The sequence below is a fragment of the Zeugodacus cucurbitae genome, chromosome 6 (genome assembly GCF_028554725.1).
Source record: "Zeugodacus cucurbitae isolate PBARC_wt_2022May chromosome 6, idZeuCucr1.2, whole genome shotgun sequence".
NCBI lineage: Eukaryota > Metazoa > Arthropoda > Insecta > Diptera > Tephritidae > Zeugodacus > Zeugodacus cucurbitae.
The window spans coordinates 18,041,713-18,066,492 of NC_071671.1; the positions used below are offsets into that span (position 1 = coordinate 18,041,713).

General features: G+C 29.7%; 1 protein-coding gene across 7 annotated transcripts in view; it reads left to right on the top strand.

The window, feature by feature from the left end:
- The window catches only part of LOC105218881 (venom metalloproteinase 3), a 147,820-nt gene that overhangs the window by 35,426 nt on the left and 87,614 nt on the right, over positions 1-24,780 (top strand). For all 7 annotated transcript variants that reach the window (XM_054234964.1, XM_054234965.1, XM_011194737.3 and 4 more), the window contains exon 4: positions 16,160-16,666. In XM_054234964.1, the coding sequence (XP_054090939.1) occupies positions 16,160-16,666 (507 nt within the window). The remainder of the gene's footprint in view (positions 1-16,159; positions 16,667-24,780) is intronic.

The following is a 24,780-nucleotide window of genomic DNA, read 5'->3' on the forward strand; positions in this document are numbered from 1 at the left end:
AGGTGGGGCAATGACTAACCTTATAAATACCACAGCGGCATTTAATCTATATTTCATTGTGTTATATATGCTAAAAAAAAGCAGTTTAAAACACAATCAAAATAATTATTTGACATTATAGCGCATTGGAATTTTAGAATTGAAACAGTAGATGTGGTGACTAAGTGTTATATTTTTATTAAAAACAAAAAATAAAAAATAAACATTTTAATATAGATACTTATAAAATAAACTTGTATTAGCCTAACTCACAAAAATACTTCAATTAGTCGCTTAGTTATTATCATCTTTCTATATTAATTCTTCGTGGTCACCAAGTAGAAGTGTTAATAGGCACAATATCTGTAAAAAATTATTAAATATACACTAAAGTGAATAGCAACTCGTTAAATTCACGATTTATATAAATTTTTACTCTCAATACTTTAGGGACCAAGTTTTCGGGATCCCGAAACTTATTTCCAAACCATAACATTTGCCGTTAATTTCTATACACTTATTTAAGAAAAGTTTTATATAGCAGTATGAACACGACTTTAAAGTATTAATAAAAATCGAATACAGTTTCTTAAGCTTTCGGCTGGTAAATGATATAAAATCTGTTGACTTTCACTTTTACTTTGACAAATTTCGTTTCCTATATGTATATCTATATATACATACAGTTCTCCATAACTCTTCCATAACTCTTCCATAACTCGAGCTTCTGTAACTCGAAGTTCTCCATAACTCGAGCACCTCAATAGCCTAAAGAAGTAAAATTTCATATAAATTACTTTCCGTAACTCGGAAGTCTCACTAACTCGAAGTTAGTTTTGTGGCTTGTAGTGATTCGAGTTACGGAACTTCAACTGTATATAGATAGATAGATTTCATTTGAGGATCGCACTGCGACCTACGGTCTATTGTGCTCTCTCCTGTTTGTCACAGAATACCATCCAGTCCTGTAGCTCTAAGAAAACTTAGTAACGATGCAATCACCGATCCCCCACTCCCAATGGAGCGCGTTCGCACCACTGCCTAGTACCAAGGCAAGATTTGCTGGTGGCGCCACGGTTGGCTGAAGCAAAGACCACCTCGGTCACTGCGCAGCTAGCCTGTACTGCCATAAGGTCTCTTGTTAGGAACTCTGAAAGACAAAAGAAGTCAATATATTTTCTTATGACCATACAGGCCCTGGGTCTTTCACTTGAGAGATCCCAAATTAGCTTCCTGTTGTTTTCTGCGAGGCCTTTAACCTCTCCTTTAAAAGCCCATGTTCCTGTATTAGGAGGGCACCCAAGTTATCCGAGATGAACCTGTTCGAGATGGCAGCCGAGGCTGCCTTAGCTCTGTGCAGGTTCACTTGGGCTATCGACATGAGGGTTGGGATCATAGAACAGGCTCCTCTAGGCGTGGTTCCTTCTCCTCACAGGTCTTGTCGACCTGCAGAGCAAGTCCGTCCAAGAGCGCTTGGGTAGTTGCCGGTGTGTTCTGATCACTCCCATCAGACTGCTCCTCTGAATTACCTTATGCAGTGCACCCAAGGCTAGATGACGCAATGGACGGAGTACTAAACTCGGCAACCGTTTTGGTTTTGTCATCCTTTGACTCCGTACCCTTTTTTATTCAACTGTATATACCATATACGTGGATATTTGCTTGTGCTCTAAAAGCTAGTTTATTATCACGATTTGATGCAAATTCGCGTACACTTTTATATGACAGGCGACCAAGTTAAAGAAAAATGTAAATAAATATAAGAGATAATAAAATTTTCGCCAAGATTTGTCAAATTCTTTTCGAGATCCCGAAATTTTCATAAGGCAGTAATCATTTAACTAATAAATAATCATAAAAATTAGAAATATTTCCAAATAATTTTACAAAAAAAAAGTAATTAACAAATTAATGGAACACAATGGGCCTATTAAAGGCCTTAGTGCGGCCGCTTGCGGTCAAGCTCTCTTCCCTTTACAACCAACTAAATAATGGTAATATTTCCATTATTATTTAAAAAGAAAACGGGATCCAGAAATTTTCACATTGATATCTCGAAGTAACCGAATGAACAAGTGATTTACTAAGAGACCTCAGCTGCTGTTTAGCCAACCATTTGAAGCTAATAATGTCTAAAGTACAAGACTAACATGTCAAGCAACAGAGTTTCTTATATGACATGTTTTCTTGTTGAAATAATTTTAACTTTCGAAATTTCGGAATTCCCCATAAAAATCGCTTGTACACACATTCCCTGTAAAAACCAAACGGCAGTCTTATCAAATACCACAACACGTTTGACTTAGCTATTTTCATACGAAATTATGTGACTACACAATTAACTGAATCCAGCTTAGCGCTCGGATTACTTAGGTAATCGCAGCAAATCATAGCAGGTGCGAATGCCCGCAGGATAGGTGAACAGACACACAGAAAAGTACTCGTACTCGTACACATGAAAGTGAGACTACAGACCACATGAAGGTATTTAATCGCACAAAAACTACAGAGCTACAATAAAATTGTGCAAAAAATTGTAGAGCTCAAAGTAAATCAGCGCAAGCAATCAAGTAGCCGCGTCAAATGCGCAAACAAAAACCAAAAAAACAGCAAAAATATTGTTGTAAGTTGAAAGATAAAAGTAGGTAATTAAAAAAAACATAATGGCAAGTCAGTCACTTAAGCGTTGAAATTTTGTTGAGCAGTCAATCATCAGGCGTAGACAGCGAGTGACAGAGAAATTAAGTATGTGTGAGAAAATAACAAACGCAAAAAATCATAATTAAAGAAAAAAATTAAAAATGTCATATCTTACATGTTTACTTTTGTAAATATTTCCCAAAAAGTGTCATGATATCTAAAATATCTCGTTTGAAGCGACAGAAACGCACTTCCATTAACCCAAAAATCCAAAAAGTGCCACAAACAACTGCGCACTCGCCATCACGCAGCGTTTTGCTCCAATTTCCCATTTTTAATACCTATCAACGAGTAATCGCAAACACAATTATCTCATTTTATTTTTTTTTTTTGCTTCGTTATGTAGTACCTTTGGTAATTTCAGCAGTTACTTTGACACAAATCTTAATTGTTTACCTTTATTTGTATTTACTCTTTGCTGAACTGTAGTCAATTAAAATGCACTCAACCTGTCAATTGTCACTCAAACTGAGTTTGGTTTTGATATTACTGTCAGCGAAGTTAAGGAGTACAAGATTTGCCAAAACAAAAATTGTAGGCTTATATAATACATTTTAAGTGCATTATTTCTGGAGTATATGGGTATTGGTGCTGAATTATACTTAATATAGTTATTATTGTACAATATTTCACTCAATGAAATTCGTTCATTTGAAATTATTATTAGTTTTTTTAGATTTAACTTGAATTAAAATTAAATTTTTATATCAGGAAGTTAAGTTAAGTTTAAGGTTAAGTATACATATATGTATAAGTTTGAGTTTAAGTTTTTTTGAGTTAACTGTAATTAAAGTTTAATTTGATTAAGTTAAGTAAAATTAAGTCTAAGGCTAAGTTAAAGTTTAAGTTTTTAGAGTTAACTCGACTGCAAATATTATTTTTATTTTAAGTTGAAGTTAAGTAAAGTCTAAGGCTAAGTATATGTTTAATTTTAGGTTTTTAGATTTAATTTTAATTTTATTTTTATTTAAAATTGAAGTTAAGTTATTTTAAGTTTAAGTTAAGTTAAGTCTAAGTCTAAGGCTAAGTTTAAGTTTAAGTTTTTAGAGTCATTCATTGCAGATTTTATTTTTATTTTAAGTTGATATGGAGTTAAGTCTATGGCTAAGTATAAGTTTAACTTTAAGTTTTTAGAATTAACTTTAATTAAAATTTAATTTTTATTTTAAGTTAAAGTGAAGTTAAGTCTGTGTCTAAGTATAAGTTAAATTTTATGATAGTTAACTTTAATTAAAATTTAATGTGTATTTTATATTGAAGTTAAGTTAAGTTAAGTATATTACTAAGTTTAAATTTATGCTTTTAGAGTTAACTTTAAATGAAATTTAATTTGTATTTGATATTGAAGTTAAGTTAAATTTAAGTCTAAGTTTAATTTCATTTAAGTCAAGTTAAGTCTAAGTTTAAATGAAAATGAAATGAAAATTTAAGTGTAAACCATAGTCTAAGTTTTGATCTAACTTTAGGTTTAAGTTTATTTGTAATTTATGTTTTAAGTAAAAGTAATATATTAAATTTTGAGAAAAGTCAAGTTTCATTATGCATAGAAATATATAGCAAAAGCGCTTATAAAACCTTATCAGCATTTCATCTTAGATATCAGTGGAGTAAGCCATTCCACACCCATTTCCAGTGTGTTTTTCACAAGCTAAATTTTGCATGCAAATTAAGCCCTTTTTAAACGCTTTTACTTTCATTAGAGAGAGCTACACACACAGCTCTAATAATGTAAAGAGAAGAGTTGTTGCTTAAAGAGAGAAAAGTATAAAAAACTTTAATCGGAAAGAGTCCCCAAAGGGGCGAGAGCTTTATTTGTTGATCATTAATATAGCCTGTAAGTTGAGAGCAGCGTTACTCAAGAGAAAGCTGCTCTTCTTCTTTGCATTTATGTTAGAAAAATTATGTAACCAAAAAGTAACAAAGGAGAGAGTATCGCCTCGCTAACTAAGCTTTTACTACGAGCGAGTGATTTAGGCGGTTAAATAAAAAAGCAAGGAGAGAGAATAGCTTTTTACTTATTAGTTACTGTAGAGTATATAAGGAGTGCAACGGTCTATTATTTGTTAAAATAGATATTCTGTAGTTTTTAGTAATTTTATAGACATTTTCTTTATTATATAAATTTTCATAAATTTTTCCACTAGTGCTAAGAGAACCTCTTAACCATTCAGTTAATAGCACTACAAAGGTTCAATTACTTCTTTTTCTCTGCGCTCTTTCATCTGCAAATGCTTTTTCTACTAATTTTTGCTCCTCTTTTACTCTTTCTCTGCCTCCGCTTCATTTATCTCCATCCGAGCAAAATATTACCATAATTTCTATTGCGCCATGCATGTCTCCGCTTTCAGTCAAAACTGTCTACAAAATCGTCCACCCGCTTCATCCGCTTGCAACTTTTTCACATCTGTTTTTGTTATTGTTTTCACATACTGGTGTTTTTTCATTTCTCAAAATTATGTATTTTCGCTTCAACGCTTGCTTTATGCTCTTCGTTAACAACGCTGACTGTCCGACGCAACGCTTCTGGTTTTTTGATGTCGCTTGCACTTTTTCATTTCATTGCTTTTATTATTTCACTTTTTTTGCGCGCATGCGCACATTGTAGCTGTGACGTTGGCTTGCATATTGAAAACACGTTTCAAATGAAAGTAAAATTTGTTCATACATACGAGTGTATAAGCGTGTGGTTTATGTATGAGCATAAATGCGTGCTGGCGGGGCAAAGGCAGTAATATGAAACGCGCAAAAGACGGCCAATAGCCAGCGAAACAACACAGCAATACAGCTGAAGCATTGGCAAAGTCAAAAGGCAAAAACAAAAGCGAACTAAAATGAAAAAGCACAGCTTAAGATAATGGCAGCAGTTAGTTGTCTACGGGCTGTTGCGCATGCGCAGTCATTTGCCTCTACCGGTCAGTCAAACTGGTTACTAGTTGGTTGGTTGGCTAGCTGACTGGCTTGTTGGTTGGTTTGTTTATTTGCACACGTAATTTTTTTTGCTATTTTTGCTTCGACAGTTATTCCTTCTTGGATGCACTTTCAGTTTCGTTGGGTGCAAATACTTATTTATATATTTATTTGTGTTTTTTATCCAGCAAATTACTTTTTTAAGGCATTTTACTTTTTGTGTTGAAATATATAGACAATTTTGTTGGATTTCTAAAAAAATATATTTGAGAAAAATTTCAAATTCGTGATAAGCGAAAAAAGTGCAAATTTTTTTCTGGTTATGATTTTTAATAAAAATATTTTTCAGAAAAAAAATATTATTGTAAATTTTTTAGTACAGATGTTTTTTATAATTTTTTTTTTATTAGTTAGAAATGGAAACAAAATATATGAAAAATTTATATATTAAAAAATTAACATTTTTGATAAGTGAAAATAGTCAAAAAATTTACTTTTCAGAAAATAAATGAATATAAAAATTTTACTAGAGACATTGTTTTATAAATTTTGATTTTATTAGTTAGAAATGAGAAGAAATGTATGCATTTTTTATAGAAATTTTAACAAAATTTTAATTTTTATAAATATTGATATTTTAATGAAATTTATTTAATTTCGTAAAAACAAAATCGGTAAAACTGAATAGATATATATTATATTTATTAAACACAGAAAATATTAAAATAACTACATATAAATTAAAAAATAATTAATTTCATGAAAATAGAATTTTTAGTGGGCGGTAATTAATGGTTGTTAAATTTTATTTTTTTACTCAAACAAATTTATTATTTTTGTTGTGGAAAAAATTATATTTTATTTTTATTTAGAAATGTTTGTGCTTCTTAATCAACATTATATGTCAAAACTATTTAATTTTTATTTATTTTTTTTTTTACATAATTTTCAAATTCCTTCACTGCGTCCAAGTAGTAGTACACCCTAGTATTTGGTTTTAATTTTAATTTTTCAACCAAATTTCATTATTTCAACAATATTGCTGCACCTAAGCCCTTAAGACCTTTCCCTCTCTGCCTTTTTTGCTGCCTCTTTATGATTTGCTTCACTTTCGATTAATTTCAGCCAGCTGCTTCTCATGTCAGTTGGCTTAAAGATTTTTGGAGCGTAAATAAGAAGTAAATGTGTTTTTTTCAAGCTCAAATTATAAACATGCTTTGGAAACTGTGACGTATTAAGGTCAAGTTTATGAACATCTTTAGGCAAAAATTGTATATCAAAAGGAAATAAAAAAATTTAATATATTTATTGAGTATATTTACATATGTATATGTATATAAATGCACTGAATTTACATAAGCTACACACGCAGTTGATAAAAATACTATAGCTTGAACTTCAATCAAAAGACTTAAGCAACGAACTCGGTTCACATATGAACTTTTCTATTAAAGTGTTGTTGTACTTTTTTCTCTCGATGAAGAGAGAAAAGTAATACATTTATGTTTCCGTTATTTCCGTATTTTTAAGAAATAAAAATTGTATAAGTTATTTCACATATTTTCAAAATATGTATTTGGTACTTCTTTACTAATACCCTAAAATGTCATTTCAATTATGATGTCCATATATCTGCAACAGTTGTTCGCTATAAAACCCAAATAAATAACAGCAAAAGCTGATTTTTTTACTTTTACTTGTTGCAGTGTGTAAAGTATTTGCAATTGCAATTGCAGAAGTCTCAGCAAAGAGCAGCTGAAAGAGAGATCAATAAAAATTACTTTGTGGCAAAATAAAGGGGTTAAAGATCGTTGTACAGCTTGGTTAGCGAATGCGTGTGAATATCAACACATATATAAAGATATAAACATATGTATGTATGCACAGAGGTTGTAGGAATTTGAGAAAAGATTTGATGAAGATATTTTTTAAAGAATGGAATTAATGAATAAATTTGGTTCATAACTCTTTTAATTAGGGTGTATGATATTACAGTAAATTTAATAAAATTTTATTTTTAAGAAATTAAATAAAACAAATAAATTTTAATTTTTATTGTTGCTTTTAAGTTATGTACTATAATAGTAAATAAATATATATAAAAAATTTAAAAAAAGAAACGAAAACACAAAACTTAAATCTAAAAAATTAAACAAAAATCATAAACTTAAACTATTTAAAAACGAAATAAAACACAACAACTAAATTTTTAATTTTTTAAAAATTCAATAAATAATAAAATAAAAATTGTTTATGTAACTATTAACTATAATTTAAAGTTTTACATTTACATTTTTTCAATTGAAACATTTTAACTTTACGCTCAATTTTAACTTTTTGACAGTTTAATTTCGTCATTTAAATACAATTTTCAAGTTTATGTTAAATTATGAAAACTATAAAGAATTAAATTTTCAAATTTCAACTCAAAATATTCAAAAAGTTAAATAAATTCAAATAAATTGCATTTTTAACTAATCATTATTTTTTATATACCATAATTAAAAATATTTTAGATTAAATTAAAAAATTAAATTTTCTTAGTTTTAAAAATTTATCAAGCGACTTTAAGAATTACAATTAAAAAAAAATAATCTAGTCTCAATTTATAATTCATTCTATCAAATAAGTTCCCAACATCTCCCTACAGGTTTTGCGAATATTTTATATATACATAAGCTTTATATATGCATATATATACAGACATATATGCATTAGTGTTTACTTCCCCACAAGCAAACAGTTATGCTGTGATTGTCTACGAGTCTAGGAAACTACGCGCATACAATAAATATTTGCTAGATTATCTTCCTTTTTGCTTGCCAGTTGGCAATATTTTATGACGCTTCAACTTTCCGCTACTATTTACTGTTATGTATGTATCTTCAACTGCACTTTTGTGGCGAATTTATTACTTTTGCTTTTTTGCCGCTGATATTTTGCACGCATGCGATTTAAGGCTTGGCAGATAGCAAAAAATAGTTGGTTTTGCTTGACGATATACTATTTATTTTTTGCTTGACGATTTACTATTTATACATAATCATATACATATTCCTATACATATACATATACATACATACATATGTCTGTATGTAAGCTGATTAGCGGTTTTTTTGTATTAACATTACGTTGCTCTTCTACTTCGCCTTATCTTCGTTTCCGTTCCAAATTTTGCTTTTTGTTGCTTCAGTGGAAATATGTATGTTCGACCCAAAACATTTGTGTATAAATAAATAAATAGTTTAACATATGCAGCAACAACAACAACAACAGCAGCAGCAACAACATTATGCAATGAGCGACGTCATCGCTTTGGCTTATGCGTAGAGAATTAAAATAACTCCGCCTTTAGTCTGAATTTTAGCTGTGTCTTAACTTTGTTGCTACTTCTCTTTGTTTGGCTGGCGGTTTGTGGCTTTTGCTGTATGTATGCTGAGCGGTGCGGTGCGGCGTGGCAGTTGCTGCAGAATGGTTACAGGGTCATTTGCGGCGAGTTTTGCTCTGTTAATGGAATTGTAAGAAGTGTTGTGATTATGCTGCTTTGTTTCGCTTTTTGTTGCTTTTTTTATTCATGAAGAATCAGCGCTCAGTGCGCTTGAAAGTCAGCTTTTACATTCGTTTTTATATTGTTTTGTTTTCAAATCTTGTGGTCTGGGTTATTATTAGTTTTTTTCAAGTCTTTTTTTTCAAGAATTTCCGTTGCTATTTATGACTGCGCAAAACTCAGGCAGCTGTTGGTTTAGTATTCACACTTTATTGTGATCAATTTCATACAAAAAAATAATTAAAACAATTAAACACAAAAAGCTTTTAAATTTTAATATATGTACATAAATTAGATTAAAAAAACGAATTTAATTCGTATTTTTAAACTTTAATTAGTTTACTAATTGAGTGAACAATATATATTATCGCCTTTTCGCACAGCCAAATTAATTGAGTGAACAATATATATTATCGCCTTTTCGCACAGCCAAATTAATTGATCAATTAAAATTTTGATTGAGAAACCAGTTTTTGCCTTTCACACTGCCGGCTACTCGATAACCGATCAGCTGTTATACATTTTTGTTTTCGCTTTTCATAATAAGTTGGTAAGCTTCAACAGTAGATTGCTATTTTTGTCAGCGACATCTCACAGCCAAAGAAGGTATATATCTTTGGCGCAGAGTTGAATTTCATTTTCAAGTCGCTTAAAATTCAATTAAAAAATCAATGTAGATTTTTATTTTGTATGGTCAATCGATCTTAATCAGCATTTTGATCGAGCAGAGGTCGGTTAATTGATCAATCAGCTCCTGTGTGAAAAGACCATTAGAAAACTTTTTTAACTAATTGACTCAATTAAAGCGCTATCATAAATGTATTTATTACCTTGATGCCACTATTTTATGCTCAAATAAGTCCGGAAATATATTAGAATATATAAACGAGATCTTATATATTTATCCCATTTAAATTTATTCCTCGTTTTTCCATTTATATACGTATATTTTCCAATCGCTCCTAAAATCGTATTAATATTTTCCACATTTTACGAGCACACATGCAGCTCATAGACTTTTTTCATTCAATCTACATGTACATATTCTCTATGTACTTGCGCATGTGATTTGCTGCACTTCAAACTGCTGAGTGGTGATAAAAATCAAAGACAAATTTTTCGAAATTATCAAAATTTACATAAATTTGCATGTACGAAGCGATTGACGGGCGCTGAGTGCTATTGGTCAACAGCAAGCAATGTTAATGCAATGAGGCGTATAGAGATTTTGTAATACAAAAACAAAATCAATGAAAAACACGCAAGAAAAAAATTAAAATTATTTTTAGCTTCGATATTTTTGATTAATGTGCAACTGTCAGTGCGCGTGAAATTGAGCGTAAGATAAATGCGTTTATGTTAATCTGAGATAACACACAAAATCAATAAGTAATAATAATAAAAAATGAAATGTTTAATGTTAAATGAGAAAAAATAATATAATACTTGCAAGAGTAGTGCATTTTGTGTTAGCGCAGCAAGTTTCAAAAAAAAAAAACATTAAATACATTTTAGTAAAATTTGTCAAAACTGACGCAACGTCAACACTTGACACACATTACACTTGAGCAATATGCGATTATTCACTCATATGCGCTGACTCCTCGCGGACATCAATATCAAAATTATATATCTACAGAAATTGGGAAATTGAAAATATGATTATGTGGTTACAGGTATTTGTAGTAAGCCCTTAAGCCGGAAAATAATTTGTTTGAGGAGATAATTAAATTGACTGAAGGCAACAATATGCACATAAAATGTGTCGAATATTTCTCAATAGTCGAAAAAACTATATTCGTGGGGCCTAGACTCTTTTGAAGATATTGCAGAGAGCCCTTTTAATGAATCAGTTAGCAATTTTTGCTTATTAAAAATTTTTGAATTGACTAAATTAAGACTATTAATTGTCTATAAATTAACTATTTATATGAGGTTATATAACAAATAACGTTAGAAGGCTTAGGATTCATAAAAAGTTAGCTGGAATTAATGAGTTTTTCTAGCGTCGATACGTAGGCCGTTGAAATAAGGAGAGTCTTCAGCTTTAACTAAATGAAAGTATTTAATATTTTCAAAAGTTTCAATTTATAATATTTTTTTTAATAGTCTAAGCAGTCTTCATTTTTCTCTTGACAACTTCAATGAGAGAATATTGCCATAATTGATCCGTAATTAAGTGCTAATTGACAATTAGTAAATTGTGTTTTTATAAATTTTATTATAATGAAGACACAATTAACAAATATATTCAAATTTAAATTGCACAAATTTATTCAATTATGAATTACAGACAAAAAATCAGACTTTCCAGTTAGTAAAGTTGTTGGTGCCTCATTATGTACTTCAGCGCTGTTGAAGATATGAAATCAATTATAGAATTATAATTTCTAAATAAGTATACATTTCCCTCTTCTAAATGACCCGATTTCTTGGATTGTGTATGAAATTGTGCTCAAATTTATCGAACATTTTAAGTTAATTGTCAATTATATGTTAAATGTATATTAGTTAATTGAGTTGTGTTAAATTGACTTCAATTAAGATATTTTAATTTTAAATTATCCGTTAATTTGTCGCTTTTTGGAGGTTATATAGTTTAATTGAGTACAAATTGAAATTTTTTTAAATAGACTTGAGTAAATTGAAAGGGACATTAAAGTTAAATTACCTTAATTTGCAATTAAATAACGATTTGGTATAGAAATGACACTTGATATTTAACGATAGCAGACAATTCAGTTAAAAAGTAAACAGAAGCGATATTAAGTAATAAATTGTGAAATTTCACTTTATTGTCAAATAAGGATTTAAATAAAATTTTTTCAATTTCAATTGAAGGAAATCTCTACTATTTGAAACTAAAATTCAATGAAAAAAACCTTAAAATCAAATAAAATTTCAAAAATCAAACTAAAATCTTGGTAATTCCCAGACAAATCAAACAATTACAAAAGCGAAGTGTTAAACGTCGACTTTAGACATGTGTTTAAACAACGATTTGAAGGAAAACCATTGAAAATAAAACACAAATATTACAACAAGACACTAACATAGCTGATATGTAAGCAAACATATAGAAAAACAAGAAACAAAATCCAACAGATCAGTTAACAATAAACAAACATGCCATTTTGAAGCTGATATTAGGCGGTCGGACAACAAGTACAAGCGAAATAAACGCGTACAAAAACAATGTAACACATAATGTATATATTGTGAGTAGACATATTGTAATTACAACAACAAAGTGTTCACTACAATACAATAAAGTTATCGATACTTGTATTTACTTGCGAATTAGACACCTCAAATGAGTGAATTCGAACAACTAGAGGCAGAAACAAGATTAAATAGAGCAAAAATCAGCGAAAAATCGCAAAAACCAAATAAAATAAAAATAACTAAAATAAATAAATACCAAATTAATTGCAAATACTATGCTGGAATACGAGAAAAATTACAAAAAAATAAATAAAAAATTGCAAAAAAATACACCATTTCAACTTAAAACAAAGCCATGGACCCAGCCCGTTTTTGTGCTGAACGGCATTAAGCCAAGTTGAGACGAATTGTATTGCGCATGCGCAAACTGGTGCGCACGATTTACTTAAATGTAACAGTGCTAACGTGCAGCGGCCAACAGAAAACTAAATAAATAAAATACATTTTTAAAACAAATAAAAGACACAAAAAACTAAAGCAAAATTAAAGCGAGAACAATGCAACAACAATAGCAAGTAGATATACATATATGTATAAGTTATATATGCATATACATATATACTTATGGTAACTATGACGACAATAGCAATGACGACGACGACGCCGCCGACGAATGCTATGGATATCGGCGACACAACGCAGTCCAAAAAACCCTGCAGCGACAAGGCAAACCACATTTTGTCAGCCGCAGTCAAGACAACAAGCAACCAACACCACAAGCTCGGCTCAGCTCAACGCCGCTCAATCACAGCGTTCGCTAGTCGCATTTGCTTGCATATGTTATAAATGCGCTTAAGGCGCGTCTCCTGGCTTAAGGTTTTACAGCGCATTTTACTGTTATATATACAAACGGTTCATTTGCTGTTTTATATTTCGTTTTGTGATTTGTCATAGTTTTTATTGATATTTTAAACCGTTGTCATGCGTCTAGTTGCTGTCGCAGTTCTTTTTCTGTGGTAGCGCAGCATCTTCAGTTTCAAGTTTTTGTTGTTTTCGGCATTTATTTATATTTTCCCATGCAGTTGCTCATTTTATTAACTGTTCGAAAATCGTGCACATTTGCATTTTACTTTGCTTCGTTTTGCTGTTGTAACGGTCATTCAACGGTAGTTCGCTGTGTAAATATGGAAGTTGAGCTTCACATATATGTATGTATATGAGTAGGTTTAAACCGCAGAGTTTTTGGAGACAGAAATGTATTTTTACTTATTTATATACATGAATTCATCTTCTTGTACGTATACATTTGTATTCATTCATTTCTGTCTATAGCCCAGTATAAACTGTTATAATTTCTTGATTTGCCTATGACAGTACCCTTGGTAGTTTTTTTTTTGTTGTAGCAACACCAATCAAATAAAAAATTCCTTTAATCTGTTGAGTTACCATGCCTAGAACGGTTACAAATTCAGAGCAATTCCTGTAAAATAAATCGACCTACATATCTTGTGGGAGAGTTGTGTTAGTTACTCATACGCCATGGTGTTCTATCGCTTACTTTTGCTTTCATTACAATTTGTGATGTGCTAAATAATGTTAATTATGTGTGTATAAGAAAATTATAAAATTTTAAATTTAATGGAAAAAATTAATAGAAAAAATTCATTAAATGTCTAAAATATTGTATATTTTTTTCATTACATTCTTTCTTATTAAACCTAATGAGAACTAAGTAAATATGTCAAGGGACTGGACAGAGTTTAAAGCAAATACTTTCTGATATTTAATGAGCATATATTTCCTTAAAAAATTAACCATATAATAGTATAATGTATTTGAAATATCTAATTCTTCTATAATTTTAATTCTTAAAATAATATTATTATTTTTATTTTGTTAGTTGAGAATTTTAATGAAACAAAATTATCAAATTTTAAATTAAATATGATAATGGTTAATAAATATTTAGCAATTTTTTTAATATTTTTATTTTTTATTTATAATATTTGCTGCATTAAACAGATAAATATATTTGAAATTCCATATAAAAAATATGTTAAATACTTTTTTTTAGTTATTATTAAATTTTTTAATTTTATTAACTTAATTTTTGAAAGAATTTTTTCCAAACAATTTTAGAGCCTATTTTAGAAGAATTGTGAAAAAAAATTAATAGAAAGTAAATTTTATTTCCAAAATTAAAAATAAAAATAAATTTTTTTTTTATAAACCAATTTTGCCCAGTATTGTAAAACACTTTTGAAGCATATATTACCAACAAAAGTTACCAATATTATACATTAAATTTTTTTGCTGAAGATTTTTGTTTTTTTTTTATTATATTTTTTAAATAATGATGGTATCACAATTATATATTATATAACAATAATAGTAGCATGGAAATATTCCTAAAAATATGGTAGTAAAATTAAATATAAATTCAACAAAGTGTAAATTTGAAGTCTTTACAACCAAAATGCTCTCACACCAAAAATAAATGATTATGCTACCATTTGTAGCAATTTAAATGCTAATTCAATTGGATTGCATTTGATTGCCTGACAAATCGTGAGAGTTTCACTTAAACTGACTACAATAATAACAAACATCACTACATGCTGTAACTTGTACTATTACCTTGACTTCCTCGTCTACCTTGATTCTTCAAGTACCTTTAGCTATCATTCTATCACACACGCGGCCCAATAAAATAACATACCCAAACTAATCTCTGCTTACTACTTCTGTTATCACTCCCACCACATTACTCATTCGCGCTAACTTCTCAATTGCTTGTAGAGTTGTGTCTATCGCCCTTACTGCTGCTAACAACTCATTTATCCTAAACCAACCTCTTGATAAAATACTTTTTTCTTGTTCTCCATACTTTGACATTGTGTGAATTGTGCCAGGGTTAATTGCTGTAATGGCCTGCTAATGACAGACCCCCACCGCTCGTCGCATCGATGTGCAGTCATTTGAACTTCTGTTTAATCGCTTTACATTTGTACGTGATTTGCGGTAAATTTAGGCTAATAGCCGCTTACAAAAAATACTTAAGTCTATTAAATAAAGCCAACAAATGCAAAACAAAGCGATAACAAATGTCTTCTAGCAGCGTGAGTAGTGTGGGTTAGTCTTTGATGTGCTAAACTTGGCAGCATATCTCAAAATGTAATGCAGTGACTCGAGCAAGCAGTGGGAGGGCGTGTTTTTAAATAAAATTCAAATGAATTCTGTTTACACTTTCACAAATAATTTTTGTATTCGAAAATTTTAAGTTTCAGTTTTTTCGATAGGTGGCAACTCTACTGTAAAATACATATGTTCAAATTTTTACTTTCTTGACGCTATCCGGAAAACTTTCGTCTGTTACACTGCTGTAATATCTTCACTTTAGTTTTTTTTCGAAATGTGGCAACTCTACTATAAAATATATTTAAATTGATTATTGAAAAATCGACCTTCAATTTAAAACATATCTTAAAACAAAATCTAAAATCCTGCATGGAGAAAAAAAATGTGGATTATTTTTAATTTTTGCGATAGTTGGCAACTCTGTTCTATCAAATTTTTAAATTAATCGTTTTTCTACGTAATCTGTGAAGCTTAATATGGTTAGTAATTGTGTCAGTTATATTTTTTTCGAGAGGTGGCAACTCCATTCCAATTTAATGGAATCAATGATTTTTAGAATACTTTTGACACACATGAAATATTATCTTTGGAGTAAAAATTTGATTGATTAAAAATTGAAATTAGTTTTTTTGATATAAAGTTATATACATATTATATATAATATATTATAGTCGATTCATTTCAAAACCTTAACTAAACCATCCACTCTTTTTCTCTTTCCAGTATCACAAACAAATGTCCCCCACACAACTGCAATCGGTATTCCATGTTGACGATGTGAATGCCGTGCCGCACTATGAAGTCGTGCAGCTGCTGCATAACAGTTTCGACGACGGCTTGGCGTCACTGCCCGAACATTATCGTCGTCGTCGGCGACGCAGCATCAATAGTGTCGATGGCGATCGACCGACCATTAAGGAGCCACATCATGTGAAGAAGGATTTGAGTAAAAATCCGTATTATAGCGAATTGAAAGCGGCCGCAAATACGCCCGGTGCTGGTGGTGTGAATAGTCTACAGCAAGCGGCGAATGGTAAATACGCTGGTGATTTACGCGATTTAAAAGAGCACAAAGTTTCGTTTAATGCTTTCGGTGAGAATTTGAATTTAACGCTGAAGCGTACGGACAGCCTGTTCAAGGGCGGTTCACCGCATACGCTGCGTATGTGGAACGTGCGTGATGAGGCGAATGCGACGCATGGTTTGGATTTGCAGGAGGTTTTCGATGAGGTAAGTGAATATACAGATACTATTACAATAAATACAAAAAAAAATATGTTAGACTTATTTTCTTGGTATATTGTTATGCGTACAACTCAGCGCCATTCAGCAATTAAAAATTAAATTCAGCGTAGCTGAATATATAGTACGACATTTCAGCGATATTAAGATATATGAAAGAAAAGTTATGTAGTCCAATTCAGCGCAATTCAGCAATTCAGCAAAGCTGAATATATAGTAATACATTTCGGCGGCTTAGAGTTATATGAAATAAATAGTATGTCACCTATTCAGCTATAAAAAATATTAGTTCAGCATTTTTAGTATTACAATTTCGTATTTCAACGGTTTCACGCACAATACATACAAACAATATATGTTATGTAATGAAATAAAATGATACTGTTTTTTATTAAATTCAATGCAGCACTATGTAAAACTTTCAATATGTTCAGATCACTTATTCAGCTCATGAAAAATTAATTCAGCGCTTATTTAGTTTTTAATTTTTGCAAATATTGTCTTTGCATACACAGCACGTTCTGAGCATTAAAATAATAGCGCATAGAATACTATTATCAATTGTATAAAAAACAATACATGCGAAATATATCTTTATAACTTATTCAGCGCACTTTTAAAGAAGTTTATACGGAATATGAATGCAGTTTCCACAACCAGCATGCATTATGTGCTTATTCAGCGCGCTTTTAAGCAATTCAGCACAACAATTTCAAGCAATATAAAATAATTTCGACTATTTTAATTGTTTATATCATATATAAATGCGATTTAAGTTTATTTAGCGCCATTTTAAGCAATTCAGCCCAACAATTTGCAGCCCTGAAATATAATTTCACTTATTTTGATTGTATATATTGTACAAATATGCATTGAATGCTTATTCAGCGCACTTCTAAGCAATTCAGCTGGCAAATTTCAAGTAATTGAATAAAATTTTACTTATTTTAATTGTTTATATGGAATAGAAATGCATTATATGCTTATTCAGCGCCGTTTTAAGCAATTCAGCACACCAATTGGAAATAATAGTATATAACTTCACTTACTTTAACTGTGATATGGAATATGAGTGCATTATATACTTATTCAGCGCACTTTTCAGCAATTCAGCTCGCAAATTTTAAGCAATAAAATATAATTTTACTTATTTTCTTTGTATCTAACGCATATATTGCCTTATATCTGCAGAGTATTTATATTCTATACCAGACCAAAAGGCACTTCAGTTTGAATTAATTTGTTTTCTATTATTACACAATTTTGATCTCTTTTCTCCTTTTTCGGAGACACATGTGCCATACCTGACTTTCCGTGATATGTATGTATATTTGTATTTATCTAACCCTAGTCACCTTTTTTCCTTTTCACTAAACACTCTACTTTTTGAATTGCGTGCGCTCGTCTTACCACTTTCATTTTTATAGCATATTTTGTATGCCTTGCTCTACAAGTTTTTTGCTCTTTCAATTTATTTTGCAAATATTTTGATTTGATTTGCAGTATTGTTTTTTGTGATTTCTGCCAAACTGTTATCGCCTTTTTCATTTCACTTTCAATTTACACACGCTTTAGATAACTTTATACTTTCGTCTTGAATATTTTATTGTACCCCGTTGTGTGTTTACACATTTATATTTACCCAGCAATTCAATTTCGCAGATAATCATGCATTCACTCGCACCCTCAGGGTGTGAATTTATTAAGTCATAAAAGGCATTTATTTGCTTCCGCTATGAATTTGAATTTTGAATGAAGTAGGTGCGTGTGTCTTTATTGCGTGGTCATGAAAAAAAAAAATTGAACTTGTTTCTGGATGATCATTTTTGTTTCAATTTCGTTTAACGTTTTTAAAATTAAAAAAATTAATTTCCTTTTCCAAATATTTTTTTATACACACCGTCCAAACCCCGACATCATTAATCAACCCTAATTTCTATAAACTCAAATAGAACCTAGACTCCAATTTACTGATTATTTTTGTGTTTTCCATTATACACTACTCACAAATATGACAAAAATGTTATATTTGACTAAACTGTGAGAATTTGGATCCGTGAAATTGGCACTTACAGCTCAGATGGGTGATGGAAAAAGCCATCCCTTCAATTTACGCAGCCCATGTTGACATTTTCGGCCAAAAGGAGACCTAGCAAGATCTGAAAATGTCTTCAAACACAGGACATACTTTTTCTAGAGGTTTCTTGAGATAACAAATACTACATTAGAAGTCTCAGTATTGTCTCCTAAATAGGATCCGAAGCTCAAAGAACCTTTTTCTAAAATTTGGGATGGCCGTTGAGCGAATATTTGACCATATAAGCTTCTAAGTGACGATAAAAAATCACCTTTGTGGTTTATGGTACTTAAATACCCACTGATGAGTTTTGAAATCGTTAATGGCAAAGAGAGAGAGAGGGGGGAATATATTCTGAGGAGAACTTAATAAAAAGCAGAAAGTAAACAAATATTATATACAAAATGTGAAATATCTCCCTCCATGAAAATATTTTTGTTTTGTTTTTGACATATTTTATATTTTGTATTTTGGTGCTTGGTCCCCGTCAGCAGTCATATACATCGCTTTTAGCCTACTCAATAGCTTATTGTTGTTATCTAATGTTTTTTATTGTTGTCTAACGTTTTTTGTTGTTGCTTTGTTTGCTTTTACTATCTTGCTAGCTCTCTTACTTCAGTTTGCTTTTTTAATGCTTCATAGACTTTTTATTTTGGGGAAATAAAATTTCTTATTTCACTTCAAATTTCATTCGCTTTTGTTGCATAATTTCTAATCAGCAGAAGAAGGAAAAAAATAGCAACAACAAAATTAATAATATTCCACAAAAGTAACAACAAACTAACTTTGCATGCGGTGAGCAGCCAAACCACAGTAGCTGTGGCACATTTCGGCATTGCAACCCACTGTGGGCGCTCCAGCTGCGATTCATTGGCCTCAATCACTCCAGTGTCTACCGATTCCCTGCGATTTCAGGCAAGCCCACAATGCTAAAACCACTTTTGCAACACTGTCTAACTGACAGTCTGACTCACTCACTCCCTCAAACTCGCTCTCCCACTCCTTCGTTCTCTTTTTCCCCCGAACTCACTCTCTCTCTCTCCTTAACTCTCTCTCTCCTTAACTTAACTTAACTGCCGCTCATTGCAATTGGCGTATGTTGCAACATTTGCGCTGTGCCTGCAACATGTCTAACTGTTAGTAAAAGTGCTACAATTTTGTTTTTGTTGTTCTTTTTTAACTTTTATGAATTGTTGTTCTTGTTGTTGTTATTTTTGCTCTAATTACGTATGCGCATTTGCAATTGGCGTGCATAATGCAAATCGCTGGCGCTGGCAATGTTTGCTGAAATCAATCGTACAACAAATTAAACCGCAAGCAAAACAAAAAGCAAACCGTTAACAACAAAAACAACACAAACAAACACACTCACAGCCGTTGTTATTTGTAATGAGTGTCCATTTTGGCGCTCATGGGTCCATCGCGTGCGCTGCTTTTAGTGCACTTTTTTATCCCCCTTCCCTCCGCACTTCTCTAACGGTTTGTTTGTTTGTTTGTTTACTGGCAATTCGTTACATTTAATTTTCGATTTTGCCTCATTACTGACTGGCAATCGCATTAACCATTAAGCCAAATAATAATAATGAGTGTTCGACGGGGAGAAAAAAGAAAAGTTCGTTGCTTAAGTCTTTCGTTTGTGCCGTTACGTTTTTATGTAATTGCCTATTTGATTTTGCGAGTACAGTTAGTGAAATAGTAAATGCGAATTAATCGCCTAGAAACAGGAAAAATAATTGGCATACATACATAATATTACACGAAATTTTCATATTTACTATTATTTTTTATGTTTATTGTGAAAAAATCATAATAAGTGTAACTGTGGTGCTCAACAACCGCACCTAAATATTATTTCGTATCATTGTGTGTGCTTTGAACGTATTAAATGGTGCAATTGTAGCAGGTGTGGGTGCCGTCTAGTTAAGCACTTCCTTGTGTGATTTGCTGGCGGCAAAGGCGATTCAGTTTAAGCGTTTTTGAGGTTATGTTATGAAAATATTTTCAATTAAATGTTAAAAATTTGTGATGAAAAAAAACTTGTGATTTATTGATGAGAAACAAATTTAAAAGACTTGTAATTGAAAAATTAAAATGTAAATTATATTTCAAGATAAAAATTTCGAAATTAAAAAAAAAAATCAAAAATTTTTAAATCTCTAAAATTCCTTTTCATCATAATTTTTGCTTTAATACTTATTAAAAAAAATTCTCATTTAAAACATTTTTTTAATTAGAATTTTGACTAAAATGAAATTTTTTTAATTTTAATTATTTTTTTCAATTTTTTTGTCGCTAAATAGAAAAAATTAAAAAAAGGAAATTATTATAAAATTAAAAATAAATAATAAACTGAAAAATAAAAATTGGAAAATTTTATAATTTCTTCCTTATTATTTATTTGGAACTTTTAATAAAAAAATATATCTTTCAATTTTTTTTTTTTAATTTTTTGTGCTTATTCAATCTCAATTTATTTTGCTTTAAAACATTAGAAAATTTGAATTTTTAATTAAAGTTAAAAAAAAAACAGAAATTTAAATTTGTGTATAAAAATAATTAATCAGTCTAGAATTAATTTTAACTCAGTAAAACTTGTATGCTATAAAAATTTGCCTTTTTTAAATTTGCAATTTCAAAATAAAAAAAAAATTAATTTGAACAAAACATTTCTTTAAATTTGAAAAATGTTATATGTGACCTGGTCTACAGAAAGGGGGCTTAGGTGTCAAAAAATCAATTTTCACTTTTTAGTTGATTCGGTTGGAAGATGATGTTGTTTAATTTTAACAGCTGTTTCTCAGAAAACTAGTTTTCGCACGTTAGCTCCCTTTTCGTAGACCAGGTCACATATAATAAAATATTTTTATTTTTCAAATTTTTACAATAAATTAAAATTTTTTATCTTTCTTTTTTTAATAAATAAAACAATGTATTTTTCTAAAATTTTTATTTCTAAAATTTTTATAAACAAATAAAACTTTTTAATTTTTTTTTTAATATTCAATAACAAATATAAAAACACTCAAGTTAGTATGTGTTTTTTCTTGTGAATTTTAAATAATAAAGAATTCGTAAGACAAATTTAAAAACTTTTTTAAATAATTATTTTTTTAATTTTTTTAAATCATGTTTAGTATTTTGTGTTACTAAACATGAACAATTACTTTTCTACATATATTTTTTATTAATTTATTATAAAAATTTTATTTTTTTGTTTCCAAAAATGTTTTATAAATTACACATGCCAACCTTCACAAATTTCATTTAAATATTTCTTGACGGTACAGATATTTATTTCCTAACATCAACATTTCTTTTTCGTTATTTTCTCCTCCCACTTCTTCACACCCTCGACAACTTTCATAGGCCAACTGCACGACTTTGTGCGATAATTCATCAAGCCGTTGCCTTTTAATTGTTTGCGCCCTAGCGGCAATTAAATGCTTAACGCTTTTTCCCTTCAAATTCACATTTTTTTCGTTTTTTGTTTTTGTTCGCTTCACTTTGGTAAAAGTCAAATTTCAAAAGTGTGGCAGTTTACCAGTTAAGCCCAAGCCGCCTGCTGTCTTAGCGCGAATGCGGAAAAGTTATTGCCCGCCAGTAAGAAAGTGGTAAACGCTGTTGTTATTATTTTTGTTGTTGTTGTTGTTACTTATACCCATTGTTGATGGTTAACAGTATGTGGTTGGCGCTGTAGAAAGGCGCGTCATGCGTGGGTGGCTACGGTAATAAAACAAACATAAAAATCTGGAAAATAACGGAAAGTAAAAGCAACGCTTAAGGCAGGGCCGAAAATGAAGGTGAAAAAGAGGAAGCAAAAATTATGAAAAAGGAAAATATTAAATTGAATTGGAAAATAGTGTGCGCTGGCAGTGAAACCTGTTTATTGCCCACTTGGTGAAGTGTTTGGGAATAGTTATTTAAATGGGCTTTAAATTGGATTTAAATTGGATTTACACCAAACTTTTTTTGGAAAAAAAAATTATAAAAAAATAACTTTTCATTAAAAAAATTAAATACTATTTTTTCTAAAATATTAAAAAAAAAATGAATTTACATTTTTAAATTTTTTTTTTCTAATTTCAATTTTCTGTTTTTTGCATTTTAATGATATATAGATTTCTTTTTTTGTAAGAAATTGGTGGTACAATATTTTCATCTGTAATAGAAAATTTCTTTAAAAAAAATTTAAATAATGTTCATTCTTACGAACTTACTATGCTTATTATCATAATAAATGCCATATTATAACTTTCTTTTAAGCAAAAACTATTTTTTTTTTAAAGCAATAAAAATTCTATGAAAAACCACCCGCAGTTTAAGTGAAATTGGCTATGAAAACTACGAAAAATCGTATACCATTTCATTTCCGCATTTTCACTACAGAAGCTTGACACGAAAGACTTAAGACACAAACTTGTTAAGTTGTTTAATGTTTAAGTAGCAGTCAGTCGACTGTGATAAACGATGCTCAGTGGACAGGTGAAATTGCTATGATTTACATTTCCTTAACAACTTAACATACTGACATAAAAAAATTTTTGGCTGCAATTTTTTTTTTTTTTTTACTTTTTCTAACAAAAAACAATTTCAATTATTTTTTTGTAGACACAATTTTTTCAAATATTTTAGATCAAGATGTTTCATTCATTGTAAAATAAGTTTCTTAATTTTATATATTTCTGAAAAAAAAACCTATATAATTCTCTATTTGTCAGACCACATATTTTTTTAATTTTTTTTTTAAATTTGTGAATTAAAAAAATTTAAAATTTAAAATGAGATATTTTTTTGAAAATTTGTTAATTAAAAAAAATTTCAAATCTATAATGAAATTTTTTCATTAACATACAAGCCTCTATAAAAAATACTTCATTAATAATCTGTACTACCACCAGCCACAGCAAACTCGCCCAACCCCACCTCTCCACTGCTATAAACATTTTTTTTTTCTATTTTTTCTACCTTTTACAATTTTAATAACTTCAAATTTTTCTACAATTACATAATAAAAACAATAATTGCTACAGTTTCATGCTTCAATGCGAAAATCATAAACATTATTATTATTTTGCATAATTTTACATTTTCTGCACACCACTTGTCGATTGGGGTTTGCGCAATGAACTCATCGGGAGAATTGAAGGTTTCCCGACAAAATCGAAATAAGGGCGTGACCAACTATGAAATTGGTAATTTATATGTTGCAATTGATCGCAGCGAATTTGCATAATTTAGTTCGGCACGAGCCAGTGATTTTCAGATGCGATGAACCATTGTAGCCGTTGGCAATAAAAGACTTAAGCAACGAACTTTGCGTACATTGTTGTGGCTGCCAGCTAATTTTCTAACTGTTGGTAATATTAATTTGTATGTATATAAGTTTAGATAATTAAAACTCTATGCATAAATATTTTTTGAGTATTTTTCTATCATGCAACTTTATTCTATAATTCTTCGCAATTATTTATTAATTAAAATAAAATCAAGAAATGTAATTATATATTAAATTATTGACAATTAAATAAAATAATTTTGGTAATTCTTAGAATTGGAAAAAAAATATTTTTTGAAAAATTAAATTTTTTTTTAAATATATACTAAAAATGTTCATAAAAAAATTTAAACTTTTTAAGGATTTTTTCATAATAAAATTAAATTTGGTTTTTTCAAAATTTTTGACAGTTTTTTATACCATTTTTTTACAATTCACAAATGGCTACTTCCATATTTTAATTTTTAATTAAAATAGAAAAAATGTATTTTTATTTAAAAAAATGAACTGTTTTTAAAAGCTTACAAATATTTTATTTTTTTTTTTTGTTTTTGAAAAAATACTCAAATATTCATTTCACAATTTTTTTGTGATTTTTGATTTTTTCAATAGAAATTTTAGTCCTTGATATATCCACAATCAAAGTTTAGGCAACATTACTTTAATTAAATTATGATAGAAAAGCTTCAGAAAATGTTTTAAAATTAAATATTAAAATACTAAGTTGGTTGTATTAATTTTTTTTTTCAA